The sequence below is a fragment of the Lathyrus oleraceus genome, chromosome 6 (genome assembly GCF_024323335.1).
Source record: "Lathyrus oleraceus cultivar Zhongwan6 chromosome 6, CAAS_Psat_ZW6_1.0, whole genome shotgun sequence".
NCBI lineage: Eukaryota > Viridiplantae > Streptophyta > Magnoliopsida > Fabales > Fabaceae > Lathyrus > Lathyrus oleraceus.
The window spans coordinates 221,572,396-221,589,984 of record NC_066584.1 but is presented as its reverse complement, the minus strand read 5'-3'; the positions used below and the strand labels follow the sequence as shown (position 1 = coordinate 221,589,984).

The 17,589-nt window shown below is 39.1% G+C and overlaps 1 protein-coding gene across 1 annotated transcript; it reads left to right on the top strand.

Annotated features, from left to right (window-relative positions):
- The first annotated feature begins 8,749 nt into the window (after positions 1-8,749).
- LOC127094856 (uncharacterized mitochondrial protein AtMg00810-like) lies at positions 8,750-9,181 on the top strand. Its single transcript, XM_051033630.1, has one exon. It carries the CDS (start codon positions 8,750-8,752, stop codon positions 9,179-9,181), a length of 432 nt encoding a protein of 143 aa, XP_050889587.1.
- Positions 9,182-17,589: the final 8,408 nt, after the last annotated feature.

Genomic DNA, 17,589 nt, shown 5'->3' with positions numbered 1-17,589 from the left:
AGGCCAGGGATAAGAGCTGTGAGGTCTTACCCTCACTTCCCATTTCATCTGCTTCACCCTAACTCTCAATGTTAGGGTTAAGAGCTAACTACACCCGATTCCAGTTGGCTTGTGTTTCACAGCCTAACCTTGTGTGAGCCCACTTTGTCTGTATATAGTGTGTGCTATTTGTGTGTATGTTTGCTTTGCTTGTGCTGTTTAGGATAACTTGCTCCCCGTGCAAGTTAGATAGAAACCTCAACCCAAGACCATGGTGAATTTACATGATAACTATTAGGCTCGAGTCAGTCTCCCTTCTAGTTTGTCATTTCCCAGTCTCTGGTTAGGCTAGTCCTTTGTCCCTGCGTAGGGGAACTACGTCGCCCTGATCCTCATACCAGATGAGGTACGTAGGCAGGAGATGAACTGATCTCTCCGGGCGCCCTTTTTCTTTTTCAACCCTTTGTGTGTGTTTGGAGTCTGACATAAGTCCAACGATTGGCAGTTGGTTTCCCGTGTCTTGTTTGCTTGTTGGAGTCTGACGTAAGTCCAGCGATTGGCAGTTGGTTTCCTGTGTGTGTGTTTGTTGGTTCGGAGTCTGATGTAAGTCCAGCGATTGGCATTCGGTTTCTATGTTTGCCTGTTTATGTGGAGTCTGACGTCAGCCCAGCGATTGGCAGTCGGTTTCCTGTCTGTGTTTTGTTTGGTGTGCGTTAGCCGAGCTACGAGTGCTCTGATTCTTCTCCTGTCAGAGAAGATACGTATGCATAGGATGCGACATCCTAGCGAGCACGTTTCCCCCTGTCCCGAACTACGTCGACTCTGATGTCTGTGCCTGACAAACTACGTAGGCCCAGGATGCGATATCCTGTCGAGTTAGTTTCTCTTGTTTTCTTGCATTTCCTTCCAGCCTTGTGTGGTGTTTGTGAGCAGTTTTAGCAACCTTATCCTGTCTTTTGTGCGTGGATCCCGTCGAGTACGACGGATGCGTAGGGGTGCTAATACCTTCCCTTCGCATAACCGACTCCCGATCCCATCTCTCTCTGGTCGCGAGGCCATGTCTTTTCCAGGTTTACTTCGAGCGCTTCCTTTCCCTCTTTTGGGATAAATAACGCACGGTGGCGGCTTTGTTGTTTCGTTTTCCCGCCGGTTTTTCGCGTAATGCGACACTATTGTACCTTTTTCACTGTCGACGGACTCCTCATGTTAACAATTTTGTGGTATTTATCCGGGTTCGCTTATATACCTCGATTGATTAACATAAATCCCAGGAATTCCCCTTCTTGTACTCCAAATGTACATTTGTCCGGGTTCAGCCTCATATTGTAACTTAGAATTGATGAAAATGTTTCTTCTAAGTCTTCGACATGCTTCCGATCTTCTGGGGTTTTTTACTACCATATCATTCACATACACCTCCAGGTTTCGTCCTATCTATGAGGCGAACACCATGTCCATTAGTCTCTAGTAGGTAGCCCCTGCGTTTTCCATCCCTAAGGGCATCACCTCGTAATAGTAATTGTTCATGTTGGTCATAAATGCCATTTTAGGGGCATCTAACAGATTCATTCGAATTTGGTCATATCCCGAGTAGGTATCTAAAAAACTAAGAAAGCGAAAATCGGAAGCCCCATAAACGAGTCAATCAATGTGAGGAATCGGGTCAGGATCTTTTGGACACATTTTATTCAATTCTGAAGTCTACCCATATTCGCCATTTTCCTGATTTCGTCTTTACCATAACTATGTTAGCTAACCAAGTTGGGTATCTGATCTCCTTAATAAAGTCGGCTTTCATAAGCTTTTCGACTTCATCTTCTACAACCCTTCTCTTTTATTCTCCTTCTTTCTGCTTTCTCTGTGATATTGGTTTGATGGTTGGATCTAGTCCTAGATGGGGACAAACTATGTTGGGATCAATACCGAGCATATCAAATGACTTCCATGCGAGCAGATCCATATTGTGCCATAATATTATGATGATTTCGTCTTCTCCTTAGTGGATAGACTAGAGTCGATCTGAGTTATTCGTGATGATTAAGCACCAATATGTATTGTCTTCACATCCTCAATAGGTGTAAGACTCTCCTCTATCGAATCCTCCGTTGGGTCGATGTCAACTAAATTCACTTTTACCTGATCTTTGTTGACTGACTCATCATCATGACTTCTCTTCTTAAGCTTCAAACTATCCTTCTAACATTTCCTTGCTATACCTTGATCACCTTTTATTATTCCTACTTCTCCATCTTGCAAATGGTATTTCAGTGTGAGGTATTTCAGTGTGAGTTGATCTGAGTGGACAACATTACCTTTAGAGTATTGAAGGAGGGTATGCCCATAATAACATTGTATGGAGAGGTAGCGTTAATGATTAAGTACCTCACCAGAACACTTTTTTGCATTTTCCCATTACCAAAAGTAGTCATCATGGGCAAGTGTCCCAGCACCTGCGCTGGTTCCCCTGAGAATCCAACTAATGAACCCTTAAAAGGCAACAACTCAGTGATTTCAAAGTTCATTCCATTGAATGCCTCCCAGTACAGAACATCCGCCGAGCTTCCCGGGTCAATTAAAACATGTTTCACGTTCCAATTTTGAATTGACACTTTGATCACCATCGGGGTATCTTCGTGAGGCAACAATCCTCCGGTGTCCGTTTTTAAGAAGGTAATTATGGCCCGATTATCGGTATCTTCTAAGGGCGACTCCTTCCCGACATGCATCACTATCCAGGCATATCTTTTTCTAGCCGATCTGGATTCTCCTCCACTTGAAAAGCCTCTAGCAATGGTGTTTAATGTGCGACGATTCATGTGTACTTCATCTACACTCTTCCCCTTTTTCTGCATATGGTTGTCTGAGCTGACGTCTTATCAGGGAGGACTCATTTTCCCTGACTTCCCTTCTACGTCCCTAACATAGGACAACAACTAACCTATTTGAATTAAGGCCTCAATTTATTTTTTAGTTGATTACAATTTTCTGTACGGTGTCCTTGGATTCGATGGTAGGCGCACCATGCATTACCATCTTTCCCCATCAGTGCATATACCCCTTTTAGCCTTTCGGGTCTGATAAGTAACATGAGGTGATAAACTTATTTTAGGATATCTTCACTCCTAGAATTTAGTGGTGTGTACTCCTGCTCTTTTTCAAACGGTCATCGGGGTAGTCTTGTTATTGGCCGATCTCTGGGTCCCGGCTTAAAGTATTCTTTCTTATGCCCAACTCCTTCCTCCTTAGTCCACACTTTTTATTTTGCATCTCAAGATATTTTTTTCCATGTTACTTTCCTCTCCTTTGATGCAAAATTACGCTCGGGTAATAACCTCATTCATGTTAGATGCCGAATTTTGTGCTAAAGATTGTTTGAACTGCTCGGCTATGAGGCCGTGCTGAAATGCTCTGACAAACATTTCCTGATTCGGGTGAGATACCTTAATTGTTTCTTAATTTAATCTTTCCACATATTCACGAAGATACTCCATGTTCCCTTGATGAACTTTAAATAGACTAGTAGTCGACACTTTCCTATGCTTATTTGCCGAAAAAGTGTTGTACTATCTTCTTGGTTAAGTCTTGGTAGCTGATGATCAAGAATCTGGGTAGAATCATATACCACCTCAAAGCACCCTCTTTAAATGTTTTGGCCACGAGGTTACACTTGAGTGATTTAGAAGCCCTTACTATTTCCATCTGATTATTGATGGCAATAATATTCTCTTATGGATTGATTTTACCATTGAAAGTCACTAGCAACAATGGCTTAAAGTTCTTTGGTACTTAATCATCCCATATAGATTCAGATAAAGGTTGAGAGTCCAAAGGCTCCTCATTTGTATCCCATTCCAAAACACTTTGTGTTTGTAAGACTTGGACATTGTCTTGTAAGGCTTCATTTTGCTGATGAAGTGATTGCACCACCGCGAGTAACTAATTCATATCTGGTGGCGGGGGTGGATCGCTTCAACTGGGAGATGATCCTGACATTGTCCAACTGAAGTATTAACACTTTTTATGATGGTTTTGTGCGTCCTGGGCAAGTTTTACCGAGTCCCCACGGTGGACGCTAAATGTTCTTGCTAAAAAACACTAAAAGCATGACTTCCTTATTTTAAGTCAAGGAGAGCCTAAAATGAATGGTTGGAGTGTCTGTTATGTGTGTTTGTCTCGTTTCTTTCTTATCCCTTACCCTCCATACATCCTTCTATTTATAGGTCTCCATCTCCTTCCCTTCCCATTTTCTTGACTCTCCATATTTTTCATAAATCCTTCTAGAAACAACGTCTGCCTCCTTATAATTTCCATATAACATCCACATTTTCACTAAATATAACTCCATTTTCATAATACATCATCTTGTAACCATTTCTTATGACCCTTCAGATGACATCTTAGCCTCGTCATCGGATCCGACTTGTAATAAACTGATCATTCCTAGCTTATAGGAGGCCGACTCCATCTTTCTTATTCTGATATCCTAACCGAATTTCGATTAATGGATGACAACCTAACTATCCAGTCTGCTAACCTTACCATACTCGTTTGTCATGCCAACTCGACCTCAAATAGGATTATTCGATCTCATACCTCGGTTGGTCAAATAATTTTACGGGATGTACACATACCTCTATACTTCTTGACATCAACATCCTTACCATTTTCATTCTTTTCCATTTACTACATAAAATTAGGTCTTCAATCAGGATTTGGGGAGAAGGCCCAAAACTGAATAAAAGACTAACCAAGGAAAAGGACTCCAATGTCATGGATGTGAAGAGTTTGGACACATAAGAGCTGAGTGTATCACTTATCTTAAGTAGCATAAGAAGGGGTTGTCTGTGTCATGGTCAGAAGATGTTTCTGAAAGTGATCCTGAAGTAGAACCTGACAAACAGGTTATTGCCTTGGCTAGAATTTGTGATTTTGATGAAGAATCAAATTGTGAAGAACTCACTTTTGAGGAACTTGTTGATTCATACAAGGAGTTGCGCCTCAGAAGTGAATAAGTGTGTCAACTGGGAGAAGATCAAAAGAAATTCATTGCCCAACTACAGGTTGAAAAAGTTGAGCATATGTATATCATCTCTGATCTAAAGGATGAAGTTGTATTGCTCAATTCAAAACTTGACAATATGACTAAGTCTGTAAGAATGCTTAACAATAGTTCTTATGTGTTGGATGAGATTCTTCAAACTGGTAAGAATGCTGGAAATGTTAAAGATCTTGGTTATGAAAATCAAGTTGTGATGAGCAAAGGAAAAGGGTCTGCAATGAATTTTGTTCAACCTAAAACAAAACATTAACAAAATATGTCAAATCAAATGTCTTAATATCAGCAAAGACATCAATATGATTACTCAGGAAGCAAGACCCAACGATGGAGATGTCATTACTGTGGAAGGTTTGGTCACATAAAACCCTACTATTACAAACTTCATGACTATCCCAAACCTATTTCACAACCCAGAAGAAAACAAATTATTGTTGAAGCAAAGAAAAAATGGATTCCTAGAAATGGCACGTCTGGACTTATAGCTCACACCTCTCTCAGAGCCTCTGCTCTAGAGGATTCGTATTTTGATAGTGGTTGTTCTAGACACATGTCTGGTGTCAAGAAATTCTTGGTGGATATTAAATCATACTCCACTAGCTATGTCACTTTTGGAGATGGATCAAAAGGTGAAATAAAGGGTGTTGGAAAGTTGGACAATCCTGGACTGCCTAGTCTTGATGATGTACTATTTGTTAAAGGGATTACTGCTAATTTGATAAGTATTAGTCAACTATGTGACTAAGGTCTCAAAGTTAACTTTACTAAATATGAATGCCTGGTAACAAATAAGAAGAATACAATTATTATGAAGGGATCCAAATTAAAAGATAATTTCTATTTGTGGACTCCTCAAGAAATAGATTGTTTCTCCACATGCTTGATGTCAAAAGAGATGAAGCTAATATATGTCATCAAAAGCTTGGTCACTTACATCTGAAAAGTATGAAGAAAGTCTTGTCAAAGGAAGCAGTCAGAGGCATTCCCAAGCTGAAAATTAATGAAGGAAGAATTTATGGTGAATATCAAATTAGGAAGCAAACAAGGATGTCACATACGAAGCTCCAACATCTGACCACTTCAAAAGTTCTAGAGCTACTTCATATGGATATGATGGGACCTATGCAAGTTGTAAGTCTTGGAGGAAATAGGTATGCCTATGTTGTTGTTGATGACTTCTCAAAGTTCACCTGGGTTAATTTCATCAAAGAGAAGTCAAAATTGTTTGAAGTATTTAAAGAACTTTATCAAAAGATTCAAAGAGAGAAGGATTGTGGTATTGTTAGAATTATAAGTGACCATAGGAAGGAATTTGAAAATAGCAAGTTTGATGAATTCTGCACTTCTGAAGGGATTAGTCATGAGTTCTCTTCACCCATCACCCCTCAACAGAATAGTGTGGTTGAGCACAAGAATATGACTATTTAAGAATGTGCCAAGGTCATGCTACATGCTAAGAAAATGCCATATCATTTTTGGGCTAAAGCGATGAACACTGTCTGCTATATCCTTAATAGAGTGACTATCATATTTGGTACATCTGCTACACTTTATGAACTGTGAAAAGGAAGAAAGCCAATTGTGAAGTATTTTCATGTTTTTGGAAGTAAATGTTACATTATGGCAGATCATCAGCAGAGGAGAAAAATGGATCCTAAAAGTGATGAGGGAAATTTTCTGGGATACTCTACAAATAGTAGAGCGTACAGAGTATTCAACTCCAAAACTAAGGTGATGATTGAATCCATTAATATTGTTGTTGATGACTCAACTAAAGAAGTTGATGTCATAGATGATGTCGAAACTGAAGGATAAGGGCGATCCAAAATGCAGCGGAATTTAAATTTCTCCTTTAGTGATCCCTACGAATGGGCATGATGAGTGATCGAATCGTTACCTCATGTGTGGGCTACAAGCTAAAAATCCCACTCAAGTGTATGTAGCCCACATCTTATAATATGCCAATATCACTTAAGCGCGTGGTACCTTACCATATTTCGTATTTTACTTAAGTACACCATACCTTACGATGTTCTACAATTCACTTAATTGCACTATACATTACGATATTCCTTAGTTACTCTATCTCTCATTAATCCGTCCTTTTGTGTGTGACCCTGTAGGTTTTCGCGGCATTGACAATTATATTAAATCATGTATTTAACATAATAAACAGTGAGCGGTATCTAGCAACACATCACTGCTACCCAAGACACGAAAATGTCATGTGATCTAACAAATCCTTCTGTGATAATACTTATGTGTACAATTACCCTTTTGCCCTTATGTCTATATTGAACACAAGGCATAGATTGTGTCATCCTTGTCCACTTCAATATTCGGCCCATAGACATTTATCCTGTTACGCAGGATGGGAAAATTCCATCTAGGTCACTCATGTCCCTTAGCATGCTTCGTGGAGTACCCATCAACTGTCTTTATGGTCATCCAATTACGGACAATGTTTGATCAGCAATAAGGCACTCGGCTCTACATCTAGGGTCCATAGGGGTTTCAGGTCGAAGGGTGGTATACACCATTATCACCATGAGAATAACTTATGACACTTTGCATAACATTCTATATAGTATTCTCATAGCGGGTCAATCCAGTATAAATATTACTCTTAATATTCATACCTATGTTTAAGACTTGATAACTCCTTATCCATGATCTATGAGATGTGATCATCAGTCTATATACATAATAGTCTTAATTCTTTAATGTTATCCCACTTCACAATAAAGCTCAACTACAGATACTTTAAGAATAGTGTCCTTATGTTTAATGTGATCACATGATTAAGTCACACTTGATACATTAAACAGACTATCTATTCTAGGGACTTTATTAAACAAACATAATAAAGAAAAAGCCTTTTATTATTAATAAATAATTTGATACAAGTACCAAAAGTATTGGCCTCTAGGGCTTACACCAACAGAAACATCTATAAATGATGTTCCTGAAGATGTTGCAGACTCAAGTGCTAATACTGAACCTGCAGAGACTGAGTCAACTGACAAAGGACCTTCCATCAGAATTCAGAAAGGTCATACTAAGGAGCATATAATAGGAAATCTAAATGAAGGGATACTTACAAAATCAAGGGAGGTTGTGTCAAATGCTTGATTTGTGTCTAAATTTGAACCCAAGAATATCAAGGAGGCCCTGACTGATAAGTTATGGATTAATGCTATGCAAGATGAACTTGGACAATTCAAAAGAAATGAGGATTGGAATTTGGTACCAAGACCAGAAGGGAAAAATATTATTGGTACTAGATGGCTATATAAGAAAAAGTCTAATGAACAAGGTGTTGTTACCAGAAACAAAGCCAGACTTGTTGCTCAAGGATACACTCAAATGGAAGGAATGGACTTTGATGAAACATTTGCTCTTTTGGCTCGCTTGGAATCCATCATACCGTTACTTGGAATGGCATGTCTTTTAAAGTTCAAGTTGTTCCAAATGGATGTTAAAAGTGCCTTTTTAAATGGCTATTTAAATGAAGATGTGTATGTGGAACAACCAAAAGGATTTATTGATCCTACTTTCCCAAATCACGTGTTCAAACTAAAGAAGGCATTGTATGGTTTAAAACAAGCTCCAAGAGCTTGGTATGAAAGGTAGACTGAGTTTCTCATCAACCATGGACATAGAAAGGGTGAAATTTATAAGACTCTCTTTGTGAAAGAGAAGGATGGAAAACTTATGATAGCTCATATCTATGTGGATGATATTATATTTGGAGGGATGTTAGATGAGATGGTCCAACATTTTGTCAAGCAAATGCAATATGAGATTGAAATGAGTTTGGTAGGTGAATTAACTTACTTTCTTGGACTCCAAGTCAAACAGATGGAAGACTCCATCTTTCTTTGTCAAGGAAAATATACAAAGAATATTGTGAAGAAATTTGGATTGGAGAATGCTAGTCATAAAATAACTCCTGCTCCTACTCACTTGAAGTTATCTAAATATGAAAATGGAATTAGTGTTGATCAAAGTTTATGTAGAAGCATGATTGGTAGTCTTCTATACCTTACACCAAGCAGACCAGATATAACTTTTGATGTTGGAGTTTGTGCTAGACATCAAGCAGAATTCAAAGTGAGTCACATCAATCAAGTAAAAAGATTTTGAAGTATGTGAATGGTACATGTGATTATGGGATGTTGTATTCTCATGATTCAAATTCCATGTTAGTGGGGTATTGTGATGCTGATTGGGCTGGTAATGGTGATGACAAGAAGAGTATCTCTGCAGGATGTTTCTTTTCAGGAAACAATTTGATTTCATGGTTCAACAAGAAACAGAATTGTGTATCCCTATCTACTACTGAAGCTGAGTACATAGCAGTGGGTAACAACTGCCCTCAACTAATGTGGATGAAATAAATGTTGACTGAATATAATGTCACACAAGATGTCATGACATTATTCTATGACAACTTAGGTGCTATTAACATCTCCAAAAATCCTATTCAGCACAGTAGGACTAAACACATTGATATCAGGCATCATTTTATTAAGGAACTTGTTGAAGACAAATTTATAACACTTGAGCATGTTAGCACTGAAAATCAGCTGGCTGACATTTTTACCAAAGTCTTGGATGAAGTTCAGTTTGAATAATCAAGAGGAAAACTTGGGATTTCTGTTTATAGGCATTTATAGCAATTACAATTATTTATGTGTGTCGGACAAGGCCCAAAACTGAAGAAATGACTAATGCAGGTTGTAAGTCTTGGAGGAAATAGGTATGCCTATGTTGTTGTTGATGACTTCTCAAAGTTCACCTGGGTTAATTTCATCAAAGAGAAGTCAAAAGTGTTTGAAGTATTTAAAGAACTTTATCAAAAGATTCAAAGAGAGAAGGATTGTGGTATTGTTAGAATTATAAGTGACCATGGGAAGGAATTTGAAAATAGCAAGTTTGATGAATTGTGCACTTCTGAAGGTATTAGTCATGAGTTCTCTTCACCCATCACCCCTCAACAGAATAGTGTGGTTGAGCACAAGAATATGACTATTTAAGAATGTGCCAAGGTCATGCTACATGCTAAGAAAATGCCATATCATTTTTGGGCTGAAGCGATGAACACTGTCTGCTATATCCTTAATAGAGTGACTATCAGATTTAGTACATCTGCTACACTTTATGAACTGTGAAAAGGAAGAAAGCCAATTGTGAAGTATTTTCATGTTTTTGGAAGTAAATGTTACATTCTGGCAGATCATGAGCAGAGGAGAAAAATGGATCCTAAAAGTGATGAGGGAAATTTTCTGGGATACTCTACAAACAGTAGAGCGTACAGAGTATTCAACTCCAGAACTAAGGTGATGATTGAATCCATTAATATTGTTGTTGATGACTCAACTAAAGAAGTTGATGTCATAGATGATGTCGAAACTGAAGGATAAGGGCGATCCAAAATGCAGCGGAATTTAAATTTCTCCTTTAGTGATCCCTACGAATGGGCATGATCAGTGATCGAATCGTTACCTCCTGTGGTGATTGTAACCTTTGATGCAGATCTACAGAGCGATCACGAACGTGGAACGATGACAATGCCTCTACTCAGTCCACACGAACAGATTCCTTCAATCTCACTGCTAGCTGCTACGAATGAAGGCTTTGAGTGAGAGAGAGAGAGAGAGAAACGAAATTGCAACTACACACATGTTTCTACACAAGGCTTCTATTTATAGAACCACTTATGTGGGCTACAAGTTAAAAATCCCACTCAAGTGTATGTGGCCCATATCTTATAATATGCCAATATCACTTAAGCGCGTGGTACCTTCCCATATTTCGTATTCTACTTAAGTACACCGTACCTTACGATGTTCTACAATTCACTTAAGTGCATCATACATTATGGTATTCCTTAGTTACTCTATCTCTCATTAATCCGTCCTTTTGTGTGTGACCCTTTAGGTTTTCGCGGCATTGACAATTATATTAAATCACGTATTTAACATAATAAACAGTGAGTGGTATCTAGCAACACATCACTGCTACCCAAGACACGAAAATGTCATGTGATCTGACAAATCCTTCTGTGATAATACTTATGTGTACAATTACCCTTTTGCCCTTATGTCTATATTGAACACAAGGCATAGACTGTCTCATCCTTGTCCAGTTCAATATTGGGCCCATAGACATTTATCCTGTTACGCAGGATGGGAAAATTCCATCTAGGTCACTCATGTCCCTTAGCATGCTTCGTGGAGTACTCATCAACTGTCTTTATGGTCATCCAATTACGGACAACGTTTGATCAGCAATAAGGAACTCGACTCTACATCTAGGGTCCATAGTGGTTTCAGGTCGAAGGGTGGATACACCATTATCACCATGAGAATAACTTATGACACTTTGCATAACATTCTATATAGTATTCTCATAGCGGGTCAATCCAGTATAAATATTACTCTTAATATTCATACCTATGTTTAAGACTTGATAACTCCTTATCGATGATCCATGAGATGTGATCATCAGTCTATATACATAATAGTCTTAATGCTTTAATGTTATCCCACTTCACAATAAAGCTCAACTACGGATACTTTAAGAATAGTGTCCTTATGTTTAATGTGATCTCATGATTAAGTCACACTTGATACATTAAACAGACTATCTATTCTAGGGACTTTATTAAACAAACATAATAAAGAAAAAGCCTTTTATTATTAATAAATAATTCGATACAAGTACCAAAAGTATTGGCCTCTAGGGCTTACACCAACAGAAACATCTATGAATGATGTTCCTGAAGATGTTGCAGACTCAAGTGCTAATTGTAGCACCTCAAATTTGCACCTCCCATTTGTACATACATTTCATTTTTAGGTCATTAACATTGCATTCATATTGCATAGACCACTGCATCTCATCAGTCAAGACTGGTCAGGAGATTCAACTGTGCAAGAGAGGTAGGGTTTTTCCATGAGATGAAAGTCCTATGGTGGTTCCAATGAGCTTACATAACCCAAGGATCACTTTGAAGCAACTTGGCCAAGTGTTGAAGGCTCAAAGCCCACAGTGCATGATCAAATCATCTGAGGCCCAAAAAAGTCAACTGTGGATTTGGAGGTGGGAAGTGATTAGAGATACTTCATTCATGTTCAAACAAGTCTCATTTGACATTTCAAACACTCACATTGAAGAATTTGAAGCCAGATCAAAAGTTTCCAAAAATGGAAAATGACCTGTAATTTTCAAGTTTCCAAAAATAGCAAGTTTTTGGACCAACTTCAACTCAACTTTCCAACATCAAAGAAGCTTCAAATGAAATTTTGTCCAACATGAAAGTTGAATATCTTTCTCTCCCATTTCCAAAAAGTCCAAGATCATGGATTTCTAATGTGTGGTTGAGGAGATATGATCCAATCATGGCAAAGTGTGCTTAAAAATTCAAATGGCCATAACTTTTGAACCAAGGCTCCAATTTTGGTGGTTATTTTTGCATTTTGTTCATCATGACATGCACTTTCCAAATATCTCATTACATGGCATGAAATTCATTTGCATGATCATATGCTCATTCATGAAGTTTTTTGAAGGAAAATTAATAAAATCAATTTGGGTGATCATATGCATGAAATACCAATTCCAAAGTGTGCATGGGCCTTTTTTAAGTGGATTTGGGTCAGCATAATGCACTGTTCACGCATGCATCTCATGCATGAGGTGAAAATCCAATTTGTGCACACACCTTGCAACTTGCTAATCTCACTTAGCTTTGGCTTAAACATGTTTTCAGAATGATTAGCAAGGCATATATAATGATAATCACAACTGCATTTGGCATTAACAACAGTTTTCAGATCTAGATCTAGAAACTTTTCAAATTTTTCTCTCAAAAAGAACTTTCAATTTCTTCACACAAAGACCATTTCTCTTGTTGGAATCATGATCATGAAGTGTTTCTAAGCAAGTTTGGACGTGGATTTGGAGGAATTCGTGCCAGTTTTGACCATACATGAAGCTTGAAGCATTAATGGAAGTTTCAAATTCTACTGGATTCGTGCTTGTTTGAGCTTCAATCTCTCCATCAATCACCTCAACAAGCATTGTAGAAGAGTTTTGGACCATTGTTGAGCCTTGTAGCACGAGTTTCCACTTGCTGTTCTTCAAGAGGTCAAGTTTCGATCTCAATTATTCTTGAATTCATTATGATATTTGTGTAGATCTTTGCTTGGTGATGATTCTGATATAAAAATTGAGTGAAATGGTGCATTATCCATGAAGTTATGCGTGTTTGAAAGTTTGATGTCAATTTTGATTTTCTTCGATCTGAGCTTGTTAGGATGCTTTAGCATGATTTGATTGTGGATCTTTAATGTACATGGAACAAGGATTCGATTGATGTAAATATTTTTGATTTCTGGAATGGTTTTGAAAATTTTGGAAATGTGTTCATCATCTTCAAGAGGAAGAAGATGAAGATCATGAGCGTTTCCAGATTTGCTATGAATTCTGCATGATTTGCTACGAATGTCCATGATTAGCTACGAAATTCTGGAAATTGCGCCAGGTTTAGGGTTTTAAACCAAAACGTTGTCGTTTTGGTGAAGCGCGCAAATTTGAATGTGGACCAGGTTCGATCCTGGCCGAGCGCGCTTATTCAAATATTCATTATTTTTCACATATTCCCTCCTTATTTCATGCTATGTACATTTTTGAACTTCAAATTTTTTCCAAACTTCATAAAATCATAACAAATTGAAAAATCATCCAATTTAATCCCTATTTTTTGCAAAATGCTCCTTGTTCTATCTAGTTTTTAATGATCATGATTTCCAAAGTTGTGCATGACTGGATTTTATTTGGTGCTAGGTTATGTGAGCATGTATCCATTTGTGACCTTGCCTTACTCTTTCCTTTGTGAAATGCTTGATTTTAATCTAATGAACTTGAAATTTTGCATGCTGATTCTAGACACATTGATGGATGTTTTAGTTTTGGTTTGACATTTTTCTCATGTACCAATTCTCTTTTATGCTTGTGTTAGTATGATGTGACAATTTGTGTCACACATTTGGTTGTCTAACTTGTACAATGTGATTTCCATGCCAAATGATCTCCAATGTTTCTGATTTTTTGTGTGATGGATGTTGTGGATGTCTTGATTGCTCATGAATTTTCCAGAATTATTTGAATCATTTCTGTTTTGATTGAGAATTTTCATTCATGATGATCATTTGGATGCCTTGAATTGGTCTTTGATTTATCTTGCACATGAAATGGTTTTGCTTATTGATTATGATTTGGTCCTTTTTAGGACTTGTTCTTGAGTGATTAAACATGCTTTGTGTTGAGTTTGAGGTTCTGTTTTGGATTTTTGATCCTCTTTTGACCCTAGGCTTTGACCTAGTGGTTTGTTACTTACCATTTGAGTTGTGATTTCAAGTTCAAGTATGCATCTCCATGATTGATGTTGCTCCTTCATTTGAGCTTGATTATTGGTTGTTGTTGGCTAACATTTGCTTGTTTTGTAGGCTTTGAGAACAATTCACTTGTGCTTATGGTTTATGTGTTGCATATTGGGTTGTTTGTCTGATATTGACTGTTGTCTGATTGTCTGAACTGTGTACTGATTGGTTTTGCTGTTTCCCCTGTTCCCGAACTACGTCGACTCTGATTGCTTTAAGTTCATTTGAACTTGCTTGGCATTGCTTGAGGTTTGCATACCACTGAGGTATAATTCCTTGATCTTCATGTAGTCTGGAAGACCTACTGTTATTGGTAGGCACCTGTCTGAAGCCCTCCTTAAGAGGCAATGCTTGTGGATGTTTAAATTTGTGCCAAGCAGGTAAAGTCCTCTTAAGAGGCAATTGGCAGATAAAAGGGATGTGTAATCCATCCCCTGCTACTCAGTGTGTCATTCCTCTTGCTCACACCATGTGTTGATGCATTGTGAATAAAAACACAAACTCTTGTAGTGTCAGTCATCTGTGGAGAAGAGTTCCTACATTCTGAACTCCCACACTTTCTATTTGATTCAAGCTCTCCCAGGCCAGGGATAAGAGCTATGAGGCACACCCCTCATTCCCATTTCATCTGCTTCACCCTAACTCTCAATGTTAGGGTTAAGAGCTAACAACACCCTTTTCCAATTGGCTTGTTTGTCGAGGTTGACATGACCCCTTGACTAAAGCCCAACCTTGATGTTTGAGCCCCTTGTTGGTGTGTTTACTTCATGCTGTATGTGTTTGTGTGGTGTGATGTTATCCCCTAGGTTTGCTTGACTCCGCGTAGTCTCGTTTGCATGTCAATTAAGGTAGCACGGTTCCTTCGTATAGGACTTCCTTTCTTGCTTGAGATTTCCCAAAAACACAAACAAACATTATCCGCTCTTAAGGACACGTTGACTCCTTCTACTACAGGCGAGTAAGTCTCCAAAGGTCGAGCATCCGGTAGATTGCGTAGTGACGTTGTCCACTTAAAAAACACAAACCAACAAGAATAGTTTAGCCGAACTACGACAACTCTGATTCTCATGTCCAGATGAGATACGTAGGCACGAGATGCGATGTCTTGTCGAGTTTGACTAATAACGAACACTAATTCTTTTCTCTAGCCCTCGTTGCGATCGAGACCTTCCCTTTCTCTTGCCTTAGTTGCAATCGAGACCCTTCTGTCTGTGTTTGTCTGCTCGGAGTCTAACGTAAGTCCAGCGATTGGCAGTCGGTTTCCTGTGTGTGTTTGTCTGCTCGGAGTCTGACGTAAGTCCAGCGATTGGCAGTCGGTTTCCTGTGTGTGTTTGTCTGCGTGGAGTCTGGTGTAAGTCCAGCGATTGGCAGCCGGTTTCTTGCATGTTGTTTGTTTGTTGGAGTCTGACGTAATTCCAACGATTGGCAGTCGGTTTCCTGTGTTTGTGTTTTGTTTCAGCGTGTGTTAGTCGAGCTACGAGTGCTCTGATTCTTCTCTGGTTAGAGAAGATACGTATCCATAGGATGCGACATCCTAGCGAGCACGTTTCCCCTGTTCCCGAACTACGTCGACTCTGATTTCTGTGTCTGACAGGCTACGTAGGCCCAGGATGCGATATCCTGCCGAATTCCGTTTCTTTTGTCTTTCTGTGTTTCCTTCCAGCGTGTGTGCAGTTTGTGAGCAGTTTCTAGCAACCTTTCTTCTATTCTTTCTGAGCGTGGATCCCGTCGAGTACGACGGATGCGTAGGGGTGCTAATACCTTCCCTTCGCATAACCGACTCCCGATCCCATCTCTCTCTGGTCGCGAGACCATGTCTTTTCAAGGTTTACTTCGAGCGTTTCCCTTTCCCTCCTTTGGGATAAATAACGCACGGTGGCGGCTCTGTTGTTTCGTTTTCCCGCCGGTTTTTCGCGTAATACGACAGCTGGCGACTCTGCTGGGGATATAGAGAAGTTGACCTATTGCTGGTCCATCTTCCCTAAGCGAGTCAATCCTAGCGCTCCTTAGGATAGTGTTGGTTGCTTTTACTGTTTCATTTATTGCATTTATTGGTTGATGTTTGTATTTATGTTTGCATTCATCATGCTTTCATTGTGCTGGCTGTGTGTCTGTCTCTCTGTGGGGTGGGAGTTACAAGAGGTAAAAGGCCCAATACCCAGGCTATGAGTGAACTTTAGGACACCTAGGAATAGAGTGATTCATGGGAAGCGGGTGGTATTGCGCCACTTAGCAGAACATGATATCACGAGCAGTTCAGACTCCGATGGGGTATTATCGTTGCATACATCTGGTGTGTACATGATGATATTCTTGAAAGGGTTATTTATCCTGCGTTTCTCTCGACTTTACCCTGGCCTAGATGACACCCGTGAGTGGGGAGGGAATTGAATCATTACAGGTACCGTTGGTGACTTGTTGGTGACTTGTTTGTGACTCTTGGGTCCTGTTGGTGACTTGGTTCTTGTTATATGGGTCTCAGATGACTTTGGGGTTCCAGATGACTTTGTGGTTCCGATGCCAAAACTTTGAACCTGTGCTCCTAAGACACACAGCCAACCAGTCATAATTGCATCATTTGCATCATAGCATGTTTATTTTCAAAAAAAATAATGCAATAAAAAAAATGATGATAAAAAGAAAAGAAAAGAAAAGAAAAAAAAACTAATCTCCTCATGCATATCATTTCTCAGGTTCATTCAGGAGTCTATTCACTGGGAGAGATGGCAACCATTCCAGGGTCGAAGAGGAAGACGTGCACCTACAGTTTTCACCGTGAGCCATTGACATCGTTGATAGAGCTGAGCAATCTTGTGACCGGCGGTAATCAGAAGGTGTTTGTTGACCAGTATGGGGATATTCTGTTGCTGTTGAAGGCGGTGGTAGATCCAGTACCGTTGCAGACTCTCCTACAGTTTTATGATCCAGAGCTCCGTTGCTTCACTTTCCAGGATTATCAGTTAGCGCCCACTCTCGAAGAGTATTCTATCCTGATGAATGTCCCGATCAAGTACCAGGTGCCTTTCCTGGATGTGCCAAAGGAGGTTGATTTCAGGGTGGTTGCTAAGGCTCTTTATTTGAGTATTAAGGAGGTGAGTGATAATT

Coding starts and splice junctions, on each gene's coding strand:
- LOC127094856 (XM_051033630.1), top strand. CDS start 8,750: ATGATAGCTCATATCTATGTGGATGATATTATATTTGGAGGGATGTTA.